This window comes from Marmota marmota, unplaced genomic scaffold (genome assembly GCF_001458135.2).
Source record: "Marmota marmota marmota unplaced genomic scaffold, marMar, whole genome shotgun sequence".
Classification (NCBI taxonomy): domain Eukaryota; kingdom Metazoa; phylum Chordata; class Mammalia; order Rodentia; family Sciuridae; genus Marmota; species Marmota marmota.
Window position 1 is genome coordinate 20,881,346 of NW_026000057.1, and position 19,702 is coordinate 20,901,047.

The 19,702-nt window shown below is 40.4% G+C and overlaps 1 protein-coding gene across 7 annotated transcripts in view; it reads right to left on the reverse strand.

Moving 5' to 3' along the window:
• Fam13a (family with sequence similarity 13 member A) overlaps positions 1-19,702 on the reverse strand; it is a 346,389-nt gene that overhangs the window by 262,314 nt on the left and 64,373 nt on the right. For all 7 annotated transcript variants that reach the window (XM_048813609.1, XM_048813610.1, XM_048813608.1 and 4 more), the window contains exon 3: positions 3,117-3,326. In XM_048813609.1, coding sequence (XP_048669566.1) covers positions 3,117-3,326 — 210 coding nt within the window. The remainder of the gene's footprint in view (positions 1-3,116; positions 3,327-19,702) is intronic.

A 19,702-nucleotide genomic window follows, 5' to 3' on the forward strand; every position in this document is an offset into this window, starting at 1 on the left:
TTTTGCTTTAATATTTTATCACTATTTTCAATAGGATACAATAGTATTTAATAATTTTATGTATGATTGTATCATGCCTTTTTTAGAAAAATAGTCATTTTTTTGAAACATGAAGTATCTAAGATTACAAACAAAATAATTTGGGGTAGAGAGAGTAGATGGGAGGGGAGGGGAGGGGAGGGGGGATAGTAGAGGATAGGAAAGGCAGCAGAACACAACAGGCACTAGTATGGCAGTATGTAAAAAAGTGGATGTGTAACCAATGTGATTCTGCAATCTGTATACGGGGTAAAAATGGGAGTTCATAACCCACTTGAATCAAATGTATGAAATATGATATGTCAAGAACTATGTAATGTTTTGAACAACTAATAATAAAAATTTAAAAAAATAATTTAAGAAATGGGATCTTTCCAATTGTGTTACTGTTATGGACTGAACTGTGTTGCCCAAATTCATGTTAAAGGTCTTCAGGACTTCAGAATGTGACTATGATTGGGAACTTTAAAACAGGCAATTAAGGTTAAATGAAGTCATATGAGTAAGCCCCTGATGTAGTAAGACTGATAGATATCCTTTTAAGAAGAAGAAACATCAGGAAACCAAGCACATAGAGGAAAGGCATGTGAGGCTATAGTGCGAAGATGGCCCACTGGCAGGAAAAATGGCGGAATGAGATGGACATCATTATCCTAGGTACACGTTTGACTACACATATGGTGGAACTCTATATCATGTACAACCAGAAAAATGAAAAGTTGTGATCCATTTGTGTACAATGAATTGAAATGCATTCTGCTGTCAATATACCTAATTAGAACAAATTAAAAAAATTTAAAAAGAATATCAAAGAAGAAGGAGGAGGGGGAGGCGGTGGCAGTGGCCGCCGCCGCCCCTGCCGCCCCTTACTGGAAGCCAAAGAGAGAGACCTTGCTAGAAACCCACCCTGTAGACATCTTGATCTTGCACTTCCAACTTCCAGAACTGTGAGAAAATAAATTTCTGATGCTGAAGTCACCCAGTCTGTGGAATTTTGTTATTGGAGACCTAGAAACTGATGCAATCACTCTTGGTTTGAGGTCCCCAAAGCTAACAATAAACATTGTGATTGGCCTACCTATTCTAAGCAGGTACATAGAACTTGTTAAGGTGAGACCAAAAACAGATCTGGTAAGCCATGGGCCATCATCTACCTCAAGGATATTTAAGCAGAAACTTGAAACTTTAAATCTGGAGTTAAAGATTAGAGAGTAGTGATTTAAAAGGAGAGTAGTTAGATAAAATGTTCCTCCTTCTTTTCCCCAGCCAAGTGAGGGGTATCAGAACACTATCTGGGGAGAGTGAAGATTCAAACTCCTGAAAGAATCTGGGATAACTGAAGGAGGCTAAGGCAGAGAAGCTGGCTGACCAGGGGTGTCCTAGGGGGGCAGCACAAAGAGGCAGGGCTCTGCCCTAGGACCAAACTGACCTCCATTTCAAGAATTTGGCAAAAATGGGCGTGTGTTTCTGGAGGACCAGATGGAACTTTGAAGGAAAGGAGAGAACATGGGTAATCTTCTAAGAGGTCTACCTAAAGGTCACCACTGGAAGCCAGGAGCTGTGGAGTGGTGTGAAGGGGCCAGGCAAGGAAGCATTTCCAACACTAGAAGGTTGGAGAGCTAAGACGTGCCTCCCTCCCTAGTGACTAGCTGGACAGCTCAACGGTCACTTTTACCTAAGGTATTAGTCAGCTTTCCATCACTATAATGAACTATCTGACACAGGCTTCTTACGGATTAAAGGGATGTTCATTCTGGCTCATAGTTTTAGATTCAAGTCCACAGTAGGGTGGCCCCGTCAGTTTGGGCCTTTGACAAGAGTAGCACATCATGGCAAGAGAATGCATCATAGCCGGGTATGGTGGTGCACGCCTGTAATCCCAACAACTCAGGAGGCTGAGATAGGAGGATCACAGATTCAAAGCCAGCCTCAGCAACTGCGAGGCACTAAGCAACTCAGTGAGACCCTAACTCTAAATAAAATACAAAATAGGGCTGGGGTGGTGGCTCAGTGGTAGAGCACTCATGTAGCATGTGTGAGGCACTGGATTTGATCCTCAGCACCACTGGATTTGATCCTCAGCACCACTATTATCTTCTATTTGTTTGTTTTTATTTCTGCCTTTTCTCCTCCTCCTCCCTCCCCTTGGTTTGGCCTCACTTCTTAAGGGTCTACACACACCTCCCAATACCACTACCCTGGAGAACCAAACCTTTACATATGGACCTTTTGGGGTCACTCTTCAAAATCATAGTTCTTATTATTTGAAATGGTCCTCTATGGGATGCAATGTTTCTGGCACCTTCCTATTCAGCTACCTGGCCTTCTCACTTATCCCAACCTTTGGTATGCTACACCTGAACTGTCATACCACTGCTTTAAAGGAATTTAAGTAGCATCCTTCTTAATCTGGCAACTAACACTCTCACAAGTACATTTTCCCCTTTCCACTCGAATTGGGCAATAATAAGGAAATAAATAGGTTTTCAAAGGTCAATTATTTTGCTTATTGTATAGAGGAGGGAAATATGGTAATGATTATGCCTATAATTGTTACACTCAGGGTAGTTCTTTTATTTAAGAATCACTTTGCAGTGCAATCAAAACTCACTTTTTGCTCCACCAAACAAATGCAATTTTCTTAGAACTCACTTTTGCTTATGTGAAAAAACAAGTACATCAGTGAGCTTCCAATGTCCAAGGTCACTAGCAGGCTACCTTGTAATCCATTAATATTTTGTAAACAGATTTTTGACATCTTATTCTCATTTCTTCTATGGCAGTTACTAGTCAGAAAAAAATTTCTTTGACCCCAAAGCATCAGGGCTTTTTGATATTATGTTACTGAAGTATTCATTTACTAACAGCCCAGAAATTCCACTTAATAATTGCATTTCATAATCAGTTTACATGTATGTCCAATAGGAGATGAGGGCTTATCATCAAATAGCAAGATAGACATATGGAAAGACCACAAACATCCAAAATCTTATTTTAATATTTGCAGTTTAAATATTTAAAAGCATAGTTTTTACTGAAACACAAAGTTGTTTTAACTCCTAAGAGAATGTCCTAACCCTTAAAGAGCTGGATGAAGCGTTGATGCAGCGCAGAAGGGATGACGCCCTCCGGCAGCTCCCGCAGGAAGAGCTTCAGCAAGCTGGCGGCTGCGCACACGTCGCCCAACTCCTGCAGCTCCACGCGCGCCCCGCTCTCGAACTGCTGCCGCAGTCGGTCCACCACCTTCACATTCCCGTTCACTCTGAAAAGGCCTTCCTGGGTGAGTCCTGCAACAGCAAAGCGGGCCCAGGAAATAAATGAGTTTCTTGCAAACAAGTCCAAAATCGAAAGAAGAGTAAAAACAGAAATGAATAAATCTTAGCATAGGATTCTCGGAATACTATAATTATCAACCATGGGAAGATTTTCATGTTTTATAAAAAATGCTTTCGTAGGATAAAAAAGTTTTCAAATCTACTGCACGTCGAAAAGATCATGCATAATTGTTATAAGAACTGACCTCTAAAAATAAGGCCCTGCCATATAAAGAGAACAGAATGCATTATACAAAAAAATTTAATTTATATCATTTATCCAGTACATAACTGAAACGTACTTTGCATTCCAACAGCAGCTTTGTATTCATGAATATTTTTTAAAATGACAAGTTAGAAACTTCTGAAAAACATGTGATTATTTTTGTAATAATTTAATAAGCAGTATTTCTTTAGTATTCACTAAATTTAAAATGTAAGGCTCTATGGGTCTATCAAGTGGTCTAAGACAGGATCCTTTCTTCAGACAGTTGGTGAAGATATCAGGTCTGTCTCCCTTTCACCTTCTGCCCTGTGATGTTGATGCAGAAAGGCTCTAGTCAGTTGGCAGCCTCCAGAACTGGAGCAGAGGAGTTTCTGTCCATTATAAATAACCCAGGTATTCTATTTTAATAGCACAAAATGGACAAAGAAAGTGTCCCTCATTTTCTAATTCGATACTCTTATGTTTCCTTCCCGCCTTCCTGCTTTCCTTTCCCTCCCTCCCTCCCTCCCTTCCTCCCTTCCTTCCTTCCTTCCTTCCTTCCAGAGGTCTCAAAAAGATTGCCATAGTTTGGATGTTGAATGAGCCCTAATGTCCTTTGTGTTCAAGGTTTGGTCACCAGAAGGCAGTATTGGGAGGTGTTTGGACCTTTAGGGGCTGGGGTTTCGTGGGAGGTCCTTAGGTCACAGGGGATATCACCTCAAAAGGGATGATGGGACCCCGGTGATGAGGTGAGCCATTTACCCTGCTACATTGTCCTGCCATGTTGTGCTACTTCATCAGCGGCCCAAAGCCATGGGGCTGCTTGATCTTAGACTGGACACTCTAAAACCATGAGCCCCCAAACCCTTTCACTCTCTCTCTTTGTTTTGTTAATACCAAGGATTGAATGTGGGGGCACTGAACCACTGAGCCACACCTCCAGCCCTTTTTTACTTTTTATTTTGAGACAGGGTCTTGCTAAGTTTCTGAAGCTATCTTTGAACTTGTGATCCTTCTGCCTCAGCCTCCCAAGCCACTGGAATTACATACATGTACCACCACACCAGCAAAACCCTTTTTCTCTTTATATTTGCCTCAGTTACAGAAGGCTGACTAATACAAGGATTCAGGAACAAAAGTTTGATCTGTCCCATGACAAATAAGAAAAAAATGAATTAAGCCACTGAGACAGGAAGGCATAAAGAAATTTAGAAAGATGAAAATGTGGGGGAACTTAGATCAAATAATGATGGGGCAATAAAACAGAATAGGATAGCACTTAAGAGTGTCAAGTCAAAGAGTGACAATCTGATCACTGGAGCATTAAGTAGGGGAAAAGACACAATAAAATCAGGGTTTAAGGATGATTTTGCTGGCGAACAAGCAGAGAATAGTGAGACAGAGAGCTGGCCTTGGGAGGGCTACCGCCTCCTGCTGCAAGGCAATAAAACAGACTGTGGGGGAAATAGAAGTGGAGGAGAGATTAAATGTGCTTTGGTAACTTGGTACAAAGGAATTAATGGGGACAGGGAGAACTGAAAGGTAACTCCATGGTTTGAAAACCAGAGATTCCAGGGAAAGGGCTGTAAAAGATACGGTGGAGCAAGGAAATAAGGACTTCCAGTTCAGTGTAGGCAAGTACATCAGAGTGGCAGAGGATTAAGGGTATCAGAAACAATTGTTTTTAGAAAGAGCAGGCCAAGGACATTACTCAACCATCTTCTAGAGTCTGATGGCCCATTTAGCAAAGACAGAAGCATTGAAGGCCATGAGCACTATCATTTACATCAGTCCTCCTTTCTTTCTTTTACTTGCTAATCACACTGCTCTTTTTTAAAGCAAAAGAGCATACATTAAAGCATAAATTTTAATTTATAATTTTATAAAAAACTTTATGAACCCTTTAATTCAACAAATATTTAATGAGCAGCTGATACCATGTTAAATACTGAAATAGGAAAGACATTCAGTCATTGCCATGACCTTTATGGAGTTTGCAGTCTGGTAAACGTTTGTGCTTAACATAGAATATATCTATATCTCTGTCTGTCTGTCTACCTGTCTGTCTACCTAAATCTTGGCTGTGAAGAACAGCAAGATCAAAAATTGTCATGAATTTTAGCTTCAATTCTGACAAAACTGTGAAACCAGGAATGATACTAAAAACATTTGGATCTGAGATGGCTGAATAAAGGTGCCCAGCACACAACTGCACAGAGGGAAAAAACCAGGGCAACAGAGGAAAGTGGTATTTCTAGGAAAGTGACTGAAGGAGAACTCTGGGAATCAGCAAGGAAGTGAAGGGATCCCTAAATGGCATGCAGAGTTGGAAAGGCAACCAAGACAAATGAACAAATCCCAGTCCATGTTAGGGGGCTTGGGACACAGACTCCAGACTGTCAAGAAAAGATGAGCAAGAAGGTGCCAGCAACTCTAATCACAGCAGCAGATCAGCAGCTCTAACTGCAGGAGAATTCCATGGTTTTCAAAGGCTTTAAGTCCAGTTTGGAAAGCTGACTGGCTTAAGAGCAACTGCTACGTTCCAAAGAAGGAACTCGCTTTGGGCCTCTCCCAATCCCCAGAACCCAAGCTGCTAGGGTTGTAATTGCCATCTTGCCTTACGGGCTGGCAATTACAAAAGCCTTGGTTCTCTAAACACCTCATAGGGTAGGAAGTCAGTCCCCTTAGCATTCTGAAGTTGCAGGGACACTGGCTGCCATAGCCACAAGCCCAAGTCCTGCCCGCATTTGCCCCACAGAAACTAGGAAAGGGGCCACAAGTGTCTTGGGACTGGGCTACCTGGTGCAAAGCCCTGGCTTCACCTATTCTGTGTATCAGGAGCTGAGAAAGGTCCAAGAAGCATCCTGCAGCTCCAGAAACTTGGCTACCAGCAGTCCCATCTCTGGACACCACTCCACTCACCCCATGGGAACATGTAGAGTCTACATCCCAGCTAATGGCCTTAGGATTACAGCTATAGCTGGCATCTTGTACTTGTCCCTTGGGACCAAGGTACCATAAAGGTCCCACAACTCCATAAATGTGGCTAATAGTATTACAAAACCCAGCATCAACCTTAATCACCTCATGAGACTTAGAAAGTCCCCTTTGTGTCCCACAACCTAGAGCTAATGGTTACCAGTGCCAGAGACTCCAGCATTATCTGTTTTCATCCTATGGGACATGGGGAAGGTTCCATTCCATTCCTGTGGCTCCAGAACTCTGGCTGTGGAGTCATAGGTCCGGAGATCTCCTTCCTCCAGATCCTAGGTAAGGTCTCCTTCATATCCTGTGGCTCAAGAACCATAAATGCTGGTGCTCAAACATTAATGTCATTTGTGCTTTTCCAAGGGGCCTGAAGACAATCTTCTCCACATCCTGTACCATGGAGACCATGATACTTTTCACCATAAGCCCTGGAGACATCAGAGCTTGATTTTGTGGAGCCTGAAGACACACACATTTGGAAGCCTATGTCTACTGCAAAGTCATAAGCCACTACAGTCTAGACTACTGAGACACCCATAAACACTACTAACATTAATCAAAAATGAAGTTATTACACAGAAACTACATTTTTGAGCTCACTTATAATCAAAGCCAAAGTACCTACCCAACTGACAACTTACATCCCATCCAAATCAAAAACTGTTTCCTGTGAAAACTATTCCATGAAACTGAGGGAGGCAACTACAAATCCATCAGCCGATTAATCCATTTACAAGGGTAGAGCCTTTATGGTCTAATCATTTTCCCAAAGTCCCACCCCTGAATGTTGCTGCAATGATGACCAAGCCTTCAACATGGGAGTCTTGGGGAACATTCCAGATCCAAACCATAACACAGACTGTCATACCAGATGCTCAGACACTGTTGTAGAGACACAAGAAACATAAAATAAATGTTCAAGGGAAAACAATAATTCTCCAGAAATAAGTCCCAATTTGAAGAAAATCTGTAAAATGCCTGAAAAGAAATAAAAAATAATGATCCTAAGAAAACACAGTGAGACATAAAAGAGTACAGATAGACAATATAAGGAAATTGGAAAAATAATTCAGGATATAAAGGAGAAATTCACCAAAGAGACAGAAATCATAAAAAGAAAGGAACAATAAGAAATCTTGGTATTAAAGATGTCAGTGAAATAAAAAAAAAAAAAAGAAAAACCACAACAGACAAATAAGCAGTAGAATTTTTGAACCTGACAACAGTTCTTCTGAATTAACTCAGTGAAACAAAAGAAAGGAAGATTAAAAGAAATGTACAAAGTCCATGAATCTTATGGAATATTCTAAGCAAACATATTTGCATTACAAGAATTCCAAAGGTGAAAAAATGAGGGAAAAGCACCCAACACCTGTTTAACAAACTAATAGCTAAAAACTTCCTGAATTTTCAAAGAGATATGGATATCCAGATAGAAGAAGCTCAAAAGATCCTAACTAAATTCAACCCAGACAAACCTTCGCCAAGACAAACGATCATAAGAAAGTATTGTGAACAATTATATGGTCACACACTGTAGTATAATCAGAATGTCAAATATTGAAAACAAAGACAGAATCTTTAAAAACAGCAAGGGAAAGCATCAAGTCACATATAAGGAAATACCCAACAGATTTCAAAGTAGAAATTGTAAAGGACAGAAGAGAATGGAAAGACAAACTGCCAACCTATATCTAGGAAAACCATCCTTCAGAAATTAAGAAGAAATAAAGTCTTTTCGTGAAATTAAGGGAATTCATCATCACCAGACCAACTCTACAAGAAATACTTAAGGGAGTCCTATACTAGAAACAACAACAACAACAACAAAATGATAAGATTTAACAAAAGCACTTGAATGTACAAACCCCACCAGAATAGATACAAAAATTAAAACCACATCTTAGCATAACTGAAAAACTACCAAATCACCAAAATAAATTATAAGAGAGATGGAAAGTTACAAAAGCATACAAAACAAACAAACAACAACAACAACAACAAAACCAAGCAGAAAACAATTAAATGACAGGAACAAGTTCATATCTATCTAAAATAACCTTGAATGTAAATAGATTAAATTCACCAATCAAAAGTCATAGAATGGCCAAATGGATTAAAAAAATAAAAGACTCAAGTACATGTTGCTTATAAGAAACTCACTTCACTGGTAAAAATATACATAGACTAAAGGTGACAGGTTGAAAATTGCACAATAAAACATGCAATTACAAGTCAAAAGCAAGCAAGAGTACTTAAACTCATATCAGACTGAACAGACTTTAAATTGAAAACTATGAAGAGACAGAGAAGGTCATTATATACTGATAAAAGAATCAATTCAGCAAGAAGATAAACAATTATAAATATATACGTCCTCAACATGAGACCCAATATAAAGCAATATTATTAGATCTAAAGGAAGAGATGGACTCCAATACAATAATATTAGGGATTTAACCAACAGACTTTCCACATTGGATATATCATCTAAACAGAAAATCAACAGAGAAACATCTGAGTTGAACCATACTATGGAGCAAAAGGACCTAAGAGACATGTACAGAACACTTCATTCAACAACAGGAGAATACATTATCTTTTCATCAGCACATGGTATAGCAAAAATAGTACTAAGAGGAAAGTTTATAGAAATAAATACAGACATTAAGAAAAAGTCAAATATTTAAGACAAAGACAGAATCCTAAAAAATAGCAAAGGAAAAGCATCAAGTCACATATAAGGAAATACCCAGGAAGATCACAAGCAATCTACCAATGCACCTTAAAGTATTAGAAAAGCAAGAAGAAACCAACCCAAAATTATTAAAAGAAAAAAATAATAAAGCTCAGAGCATAAATAAGTAAAATTGAAATTTAAAAATTGCAAAGGATCAATGAAGCAGTTGATTTTTTTAAAGAATAAACAAATTTGACAGACATTTAGTTAGACTAACCAATAAAAAGAGAAAGAAGACCCAAATAAATAAACTAAAAGGAGACATTACAACTGATACTTCAGAAAACTAAAAGGAGACATTGCAACTGATACCACAGAAATACAAAGGATTATAAGAAAGTACTATGAACAATTATATGATCAGATACTATAAAACAAGAAGACATGGATGAATTCCTGAACATGTATAGCCCACCAAAACTGAATCAAGAAGAAACAGAAAATCCAGACAATAATGAACAATAAGAATGGACAACAATTTAGTCTCCCATTAAAAAAAAAACAATGTCCAGGACTAGATGACTTTACTGCTAAATTCTAAAAAACATTAAAGAAGAATTAATTCCAATTTCTTCTCTTAATGGAATGAATTCTGTCAAACTCTTTTTTGTTAGGCCAGCATTACCCTGATACTCAAATCAGACAAATACACAACAAAGAAAGAAAATTTTAGACCCCTATCTCTGATGAACAAAAATGCAAAAAATTCTCAATAAATTACTAGCAAACTGAATTTAACAGTGCAACAAAGAGATTATATTCTGTGATCAAGTGGGATTCATCTCAGGGAAGCAAAAATAGTTCAAAACACAAAAATCAATAAATGTGATGCAATATGCAATATAAGAGAATAAAGGACAAAAACCGTTTGATAATTTCAATAGATACAGAAAAGTATTTGATAAGATTTCAACATCCTTTCAGGATAAAAACTCTCAACAAATAGGTATAGAAGGAACATACCTCAACATGATTTTATACCCAGAATAACGTTAACTCTTCATTAAGAAGCTGTTGGAACTATAACAAATTCAGTAAAGTAGCAGGATACAAATCAACACCCAAAAACCAGTTATATTTTTTGCACCAATAATGAGCTTACTGAAAAATAAATTAAGAAATAGCTACAAAAATATTTACAATAGGGCTGGAGCCTTAGCTCAGTGGCAGAGTGCCTGCCTAGCATGTGTGAGGCACTGGGTTCAATTCTCAGAACCATAAATAAATAAATAAATAAATTGAATAACAGTCTTTTTTTTTTTTTTTTAGACTTATTAGATTTATTGTTTTTTTTTTTTTAGCTTTTTTTTTTTATTGTGGGTTGTTCAAAACATTACAAATTTCTTGACATATCATATTCCACACTTTGATTCAAGTGGGTTATGAACTCCCACCTTCACCCCATACACAGATTGCAGAATCACATCAGTTACACATCCATTGATTTACAAATTGCCATCCTAGTGTCTGTTGTGCTCCGCTGCCTTTCCCATCCTCCACCCTCCCCCCTCCCCACCTCTCCCCTCCCCTCCCCTCCTCTCTCTCTACCTCCTCCACTGTATAACCCTGAGGGTCTCCTTCTATTACCATGCAATTTCCCTTCTCTCTCCCTTTCCCTCCCACCTCTCATCCCTGTTAAATGTTAATCTTCTTCTCCTGCTCTTCGTCCCTACTCTGTTCTTAGTTACTCTCCTTATATCAAAGAAGACATTTGGCATTTGTTTTTTAGGGATTGGCTAGCTTCACTTAGCATAATCTGCTCTAATGCCATCCATTTCCCTGTAAATTCTATGATTTTGTCATTTTTTAATGCAGAGTAATACTCCATTGTGTATAAATGCCACATTTTTTTTATCCATTCGTCTATTGAAGGGCATCTAGGTTGGTTCCACAGTCTTGCTATTGTGAACTGTGCTGCTATGAACATCGATGTAGCAGTGTCCCTGTAGCATGCTCTTTTTAGGTCTTTAGGGAATAGACCAAGAAGGGGAATAGCTGGGTCAAATGGTGGCTCCATTCCCAGCTTTCCAAGAAATCTCCATACTGCTTTCCAAATTGGCTGCACCAATCTGCAGTCCCACCAGCAATGTACAAGTGTACCCTTTTCCCCACATCCTCGCCAGCACTTGTTGTTGTTTGACTTCCTAATGGCTGCCAATCTTACTGGAGTGAGATGGTATCTTAGGGTGGTTTTGATTTGCATTTCTCTGACAGCTAGAGATGGTGAGCATTTTTTCATGTACTTGTTGATTGACTGTATGTCCTCCTCTGAGAAGTGTCTGTTCAGGTCCTTGGCCCATTTGTTGATTGGGTTGTTTGTTCTCTTATTGTCTAATTTTTTGAGTTCTTTGTATACTCTGGATATTAGGGCTCTATCTGAAGTGTGAGGAGTAAAGATTTGTTCCCAGGGTGTAGGCTCCCTATTTACCTCTCTTATTGTTTCTTTTGCTGAGAAAAAACTTTTTAGTTTGAGTAAGTCCCATTTGTTGATTCTAGTTATTAACTTTTGTGCTATGGGTGTCCTATTGAGGAATTTGGAGCCCGACCCCACAGTATGTAGATCGTAGCCAACTTTTTCTTCTATCAGACGGCGTGTCTCTGATTTGATATCAAGCTCCTTGATCCATTTTGAATTCACTTTTGTGCATGGCGAGAGAAAGGGATTCAGTTTCATTTTGTTGCATATGGATTTCCAGTTTTCCCAGCACCATTTGTTGAAGATGCTATCCTTCCTCCATTGCATGCTTTTAGCCCCTTTATCAAATATAAGATAGTTGTAGTTTTGTGGATTGGTTTCTGTGTCCTCTATTCTGTACCATTGGTCCACCCGCCTGTTTTGGTACCAGTACCATGCTGTTTTTGTTACTATTGCTCTGTAGTATAGTTTGAAGTCTGGTATCGCTATACCGCCTGATTCACACTTCCTGCTTAGCATTGTTTTTGCTATTCTGGGTCTTTTATTTTTCCATATGAATTTCATGATTGCTTTCTCTATTTCTACAAGAAATGCCGTTGGGATTTTGATTGGCATTGCATTAAACCTATAGAGAACTTTTGGTAATATCGCCATTTTGATGATGTTAGTTCTGCCTATCCATGAACAGGGTATATTTTTCCATCTTCTAAGATCTTCTTCTATTTCTCTCTTTAGGGTTCTGTAGTTTTCATTGTATAAGTCTTTCACCTCTTTTGTTAGGTTGATTCCCAAGTATTTTATTTTTTTTGAAGATATTGTGAATGGAGTGGTTGTCCTCATTTCCATTTCAGAGGATTTGTCGCTGATATACAGGAATGCCTTTGATTTATGCGTGTTGATTTTATATCCTGCCACTTTGCTGAATTCATTTATTAGCTCTAATAGTTTCTTTGTAGAGCCTTTTGGGTCTGCTAGGTATAGAATCATATCATCTGCAAATAGTGATAATTTAAGTTCTTCTTTTCCTATTTTGATGCCTTTAATTTCTTTCGTCTGTCTAATTGCTCTGGCCAGTGTTTCGAGAACTATGTTGAACAGAAGTGGAGAGAGAGGGCATCCCTGTCTTGTTCCAGATTTTAGAGGGAATGCCTTCAGTTTTTCTCCATTCAGAATGATGCTAGCCTGAGGCTTAGCATAGATTGCTTTTACAATATTGAGGTATGTTCCTGTTATCCCTAGTTTTTCTAGAGTTTTGAACATAAAGGGATGCTGTACTTTGTCGAATGCTTTTTCCGCATCTATCGAGATGATCATATGGTTCTTATTTTTAAGTCTATTGATGTGGTGAATAACATTTATTGATTTCCGTATATTGAACCAGCCTTGCATCCCAGGGATGAATCCTACTTGATCATGGTGCACAATTTTTTTGATATGTTTTTGTATCCGATTCGCCAGAATTTTATTGAGGATTTTTGCATCTAGGTTCATTAGAGATATTGGTCTGTAGTTTTCTTTCTTTGAAGTGTCTTTGTCTGGTTTAGGTATCAGGGTGATGTTGGCCTCATAGAATGAATTTGGAAGTTCTCCCTCCTTTTCTATTTCCTGAAGTAGCTTGAAAAGTATTGGTATTAGTTCTTCTTTAAAGGTTTTGTAAAATTCTGCTGTATACCCATCCGGTCCTGGGCTTTTCTTAGTTGGTAGTCTTTTGATGGTTTCTTCTATTTCCTCAATTGATATTGGTCTGTTTAGGTTGTCTATATCCTCCTGACTCAATCTGGGCAGATCATATGACTTAAGAAATTTATCTATGCCTTCACTATCTTCTAATTTATTGGAGTATAAGGATTCAAAATAGTTTTTGATTATCTTCTGTATTTCTGAAGTGTCTGTTGTGATATTGCCTTTTTCATCCCGTATGCTAGTAATTTGAGTTCTCTCTCTTCTTCTCTTCGCTAGCATGGCTAAGGGTCTGTCGATTTTGTTTATTTTTTCAAAGAACCAACTTTTAGTTTTGTCAATTTTTTCAATTGTTTCTTTTGTTTCGATTTCATTAATTTCAGCTCTGATTTTAATTATTTCTTGCCTTCTACTTCTTTTGCTGTTGTTTTGCTCTTCTTTTTCAAGGATTTTGAGATGAAGTATGAGATCATTTATTTGTTGGTTTTTTCTTTTTTTAAGGAATGAACTCCAAGCAATGAATTTTCCTCTTAGAACTGCTTTCAATGTGTCCCATAGATTCCGATATGTTGTGTCTGTGTTTTCATTTATCTCTAAGAATTTTTTAATTTCCTCCTTGATGTCTTCTATAACCCATTGATCATTCAGTAACCTATTGTTCATTCTCCAAGTGATGTATGCTTTTTCCTTCCTTCTTTTATCGTTGATTTTCAGTTTCATTCCATTATGATCAGATAAGATGCATGGTATTATCTCTACTCCTTTATATTGTCTAAGAGTTGCCCTGTGACATAATATATGATCTATTTTTGAGAAGGATCCATGTGCTGCTGAGAAAAAAGTGTAACTGCTTGATGTTGGGTGGTATACTCTATATATGTCAATTAGGTCTAGGTTATTAATAGTGTTATTGAGTTCTATAGTTTCCTTATTCAACTTTTGTTTGGAAGATCTGTCCAGTGGCGAGAGAGGTGTGTTGAAGTCTCCCATGATTATGGTATGGTGGTCTATTAGACTCTTGAACTTGAGAAGAGTTTGTTTGACGAACATAGCTGCACCATTGTTTGGGGCATAAATATTTATGATTGTTATGTCTTGTTGGTGTATGGTTCCCTTAAGCAGTATGTAGTGTCCCTCTTTATCCCTTTTGATTAACTTTGGCTTGAAATCTATTTTATTTGATATGAGTATGGACACTCCTGCTTGTTTCCGAAGTCCATATGAGTGATATGATTTTTCCCAACCTTTCACCTTCAGCCTATGTATGTCTTTTCCTATCAAATGCGTCTCCTGTAGGCAGCATATTGTTGGGTCTTGTTTTGTGATCCATTCTACTAGCCTGTGTCTCTTAATTGGTGAGTTTAAGCCATTAACATTTAGGGTTATTATTGAGATATGGGTTGTTCTTCCAGCCATATTTGTTTATTTCTGTTACTAAACATGGTTTGTTTTCCTCTTTGATTATTTCCCCCCCCTTTACTGTCCTACCTCCCACTGTTGGTTTTCATTGTTATTTTCCATTTCCTCTTCCTGTAATGTTTTGGCGAGGATGTTTTGAAGAGATGGTTTTCTAGCTGCGAATTCTTTAAACTTTTGTTTATCGTGGAAGGTTTTAATTTCATCTTCCATCCTGAAGCTTAATTTCGCTGGATACACAATTCTTGGTTGGAACCCATTTTCTTTCAGTGTTTGAAATATGTTATTCCAGGATCTTCTAGCTTTCAGAGTCTGTGTTGAAAGATCAGCTGTTATCCTGATTGGCTTACCCCTAAATGTAATCTGCTTCCTTTCTCTTGTAGCTTTTAAAATTCTCTCCTTATTCTGTATGTTGGGCATCTTCATTATAATGTGTCTAGGTGTGGATCTCTTATGATTTTGCACATTCGGCGTCCTGTAGGCTTCTAGGATTTGGGATTCTGTCTCATTCTTCAAGTCTGGGAAGTTTTCTCGTATTATTTCATTGAATAGACTGCTCATTCCTTTGGTTTGGAGCTCTGTACCTTCCTGTATCCCAATGACTCTTAAGTTTGGTCTCTTAATGTTATCCCATATTTCTTGGATGTTCTGCTCATGGTTTCTTAACAGTCTTGCTGAGCTGTCTATGTTCTTTTCCAGTTGAAATACTTTGTCTTCATTGTCTGATGTTCTATCTTCTAAGTGTTCTACTCTGCTGGTAGTATTCTCCATTGAGTTTTTAAGTTGGTTTATTGCTTCCTGCATTTCTAGGATTTCTGTTTGTTTGTTTTTTATAACCTCTATCTCCCTGTATAGTTGATCCTTTGCTTCCTGGATTTGTTTGCGTAATTCATTGTCGAAGTGATCTTTCATTGTCTGATTTTGCTGTTTAATGTCTTCCTTGATACTCCAGATCATCTGAAGCATGTATATCCTGAATTCTTTATCTGACATTCCATCTGCTGCAGCTGTTACCTCTTCTAAAGTTGCGTTGACCTGCATTGCTTGTGGTCCTTTCTTTCCTTGTCTTTTCATACTGCTTGCGTATCTTTCCTGCAGGTGCGGGCGGCGGCTCTGCTCTCTCCTTATTCCAATTGGGGTGTCGTGGCTACCACGCCGGCAGGTCACTGGGCCTGTTCTGGGCGCTGGCGGCGGCTCTGTTCTGCCCCTACTCCAATTGGGGTGACGAGTGTACCACGCCGGCAGGCCACCGGGCCTGATCCGCCGGTCGGTTGCAGGTTTGCCTACCCTGCAGGCGCGGGCGGCGGCTCTACTCTGCCCCTACTCCAAATGGGGTGACGTGTCTGTCGTACCGGCAGGCCACTGGGCCTGTCCCGCTGGTCGGTCGCAGATCTGCCCACCTTTCGGGCACGGGTGGAGGCTCTGCTCTGCCCCTACTCCAATTGGGGTGTCGTGACTACCCCGCCTGCAGGACGCTGGGCCTGTTCCTGGCACGGGCGGCGACTCTGCTCTGCCACTACTCCAATTAGGGTGGTGTTTGTACCACGCCGGCAGGCTCCTGGGCCTGATCCGCCGGTCTGTTGTAGGTCTGCCTACCTTGGAGGCGCGGGCAGCGGATCTGCCCTGCCCCTCCTACCACGCCTGCGGACCCCTGGGTCTGATCTGCAGTTTGATCACTGGTCTGCTCACCCTGCGGGCACGGGTGGCGGTTCCGCTCCGCCCCCACTCCAATTGGGGTCACGTGACCACCACACCGGCAGGGCCTGATCCGGGCGTGGGAGAAGGATCTGCTCTGCCCCTACTCCAGTTGGGGTGACATGTGTACCACACTGGCAGGCCACTGGGCCTGACCCGCCCGGCTGTCACAGGTCTGTTTACCTTGCAAGCGCGAACGGCGGCTCTGCCCTGCCCCTCCTACCACGCCCATGTACCACTGGGTCGCGGGTCTGCCCACCTTGCGGGTGCGAGTGGCGGCTCCGCTCCGCCCCCTCTCCAATTGGGGTCACGCGGTCACCACGCTGGCGAGCCGCTGGGCCTGCTCCGGGCGCTGGCGGCGGCCCGGCTTCTCCCCTCTGGCTCAACGACAAATTGAGGAGACTCGGGTGACTGTGCCTCACCCCCCCTACCAGGAGACCAACTGCTTATGTCACCGCTGGTATTGATGAAGTTCTCTCCTCCGCCGCTTTCTGCTGACATCAGATCTCTGCCATGTTGGTATCCTATGCGAATGGCAGCATTTCGTTCCCCTTGCCGGGCAACCAAAGCAACGGGTGAGTCCTGACCGGCCCTCAGCAGGACCCGGACCGAGAAGCAGTTTCCGCGGGCTCCTAGCCCCGGGCCAGGGAAGTTCCGGGAGCCGGAACTCGGCCGCTCCGTGCTCGGTGTAAGCTCCTATAAGTGTAAGCTCCAAGAAGCAGTCCCCGCGGGCTCAGTTCCGGGAGCCGGAATTCGGCTGCTTAGTGCTTGTTGTATGCTCTGATAGGAGCAGGGTCCAAGAAGCAGCCTCCGCAGGCTCCGCGGCCCTGGGCCAGGGCGGTTCCGGGACGGTTCCGGGAGCCGGAACTCGGCCGCCCCGCGCTCGGTGTTCGCTCCGATAAGATCAGGTTCTAAGAAGCACCCAGGCACTGAACCCTAGCAATCTGTCTGCAAGCCGCAGGCGAATTGCAGCCTGAAATTACCTGATCTATGGCTGAATGAGCTGCGGTCAGTCGAAAACAGGGAAGGTGACGTCAGTTTACCAACATGGTGGCTGCTGGCCTCCTCTGTGGTCTGACCGGTGTGGAGAACCGAGATGGACCGCTTCCTTCCCCCGTCTCGAACCCAGAATTCAGCCCTGAGTACGGTGCTTGCGCAGCTGGCAGAAACTGCAGCGCTGTAACCCTGCGTCTCTATCCCAGCGCGCGCTGCAGACTCTAGCCACGGGGCGATTTGCTGAATAAGCAGTTACCCTCAGTGCGACAAACCTCTCGCGTTTGAGTCCCCGTAGCCGATCCTCGTGCGATGGAAATCCTTCTTCCAGGTTCCGGAGCACCCCACTATTGCTGGAAATTCCTAACAAGATATCCTTTAGCCGTCCTGACTTGTCATACTCCCACACAGTGAAGCAGCACACGGGGGTAATGCACTCCCCTCGCCGCCATCTTCAAGAGTCTGAATAACAGTCTTATCAACAACTAAAAAATCTTGTTTAAAAATATTTACAATAATAAATTTAATTAAGGAAGTGAAAAGTCTCTACATGAAAATTATAACACCTGTGAAAATTATTGAGGACATGTAAAAAAAGGGAAAGATATCCCATGTTCATGGATTGAAATAATATTAAAATGATCATACTACCCAAAGCAACCTGCAGTTTCACTACAATTTCCATCAAAATACCAATGATTTTCTTCACAAAAATAGGGAAAAAATCAATCCTAAAATTCATATGAAACCATGAAAGGACCCCAAATAGCCAGAGTATAGGCATCACAATACTTGATTTCAAAATATACTACAAAATTGTAGCAACCAAAACAGCATGATAATGACATAAAAACAATAACATAGCCCAATGGAACAGAATAGAGAACCTAGAAATTAATCCATGCTCATCTAGCCAAATGATTTTTGACAAAAGCACCAAAAACATACAACAGCAGTGAAAGACAATTTCTTCAATAAATGGTGCTGACAAAAGTGGATATTCATATGTATAAAAACAAATTAGATCCTTTCCTATCATTATACACAACAATAAACTCAAAAGGGATCAAAGACTTAAATGTAAAATATGAAGCTTCAAGAAAACAAAAGGGTCATCAGGTGGGGTGGCACACACCTGTAATCCAAGTGTCTCAGGAGCTAAGGCAGGAGGATTGCAAGTTCAAAGATGATCTAAGTAATTAAGAGAGGCCCTAAACAACTTATCAAGACCCTGTATCAAAATGAAAAACTTAAAAAAGGGGCTGGGGATGTGACTCAGTGGTAAAGTACCCCTGGGTCAATCCCTGGTACCAAAAGAGAAAAAAAAAAAAAAAACCAAGGAAACACTTTAAGACATTAAGACATTGGTATAGGTAATGATTTTTTGGATAAAACCCAAAGGCACAGGCAATGAGAATAAAAATAGAAAAATGGGATTATATCAAACTAAGAAGTTTCTGCACAGCAAAGGAAATAATGAACAGAGTTAGCAGCTATAGAATGAGAGAAAATATTTGCAAACTATTAATTTGACAAGGGATTAATACCCAGAATATATAAGGAACTCAAAAGGCTGAACATGGGCGGGGGGGCGGGAAGCAAATAATCCGATTAAAATTTGGTTACAAATCTAAATAAGACATTTCTAAAAGGAGACATCAAATGGCCAACAAGTGTATGAAAAAAAAAAATTCAATCTCACTAATCACCAGAAAAATGCAAATTAAAACTTCAAGAACATATTCTCTCACCTGGTTATAAGAGCTATCATAAAAAAAGACAAAAAATAACAAACACTGGGGAGGATGTGGAGAAAGGGAAATTCTTATACACTGCTAGTAGAAATGTAAATTAGTACAGCTATTTTGGAAAACAGTCTGGAGATTCCTTAAGAAACTGAAAATAGAACTACCATATAATTCAGCAGTTCCACTATGGGATATATAGCCAAAGAAGATGAAATCATACAACAAAAAGATACCTAACATCTTGTGTTTATTGTAGCATTATTCAAAGAGCTAAAATACGGAGTCAACCTGGGTGCCTGTCAGTGGATGCATGGGTAAAGAATATGTGATATATGAATACAGAAGGGAATATTGAGCCATAAAAGGAACGAAATCCTGTAATTTGCAGCAATGTGGATGGAACATGTTAAATGAAATAAGCCGGGCACAATAGAAACCAGGGGAGTACGGGGGTGGGGGGGTGAAGGG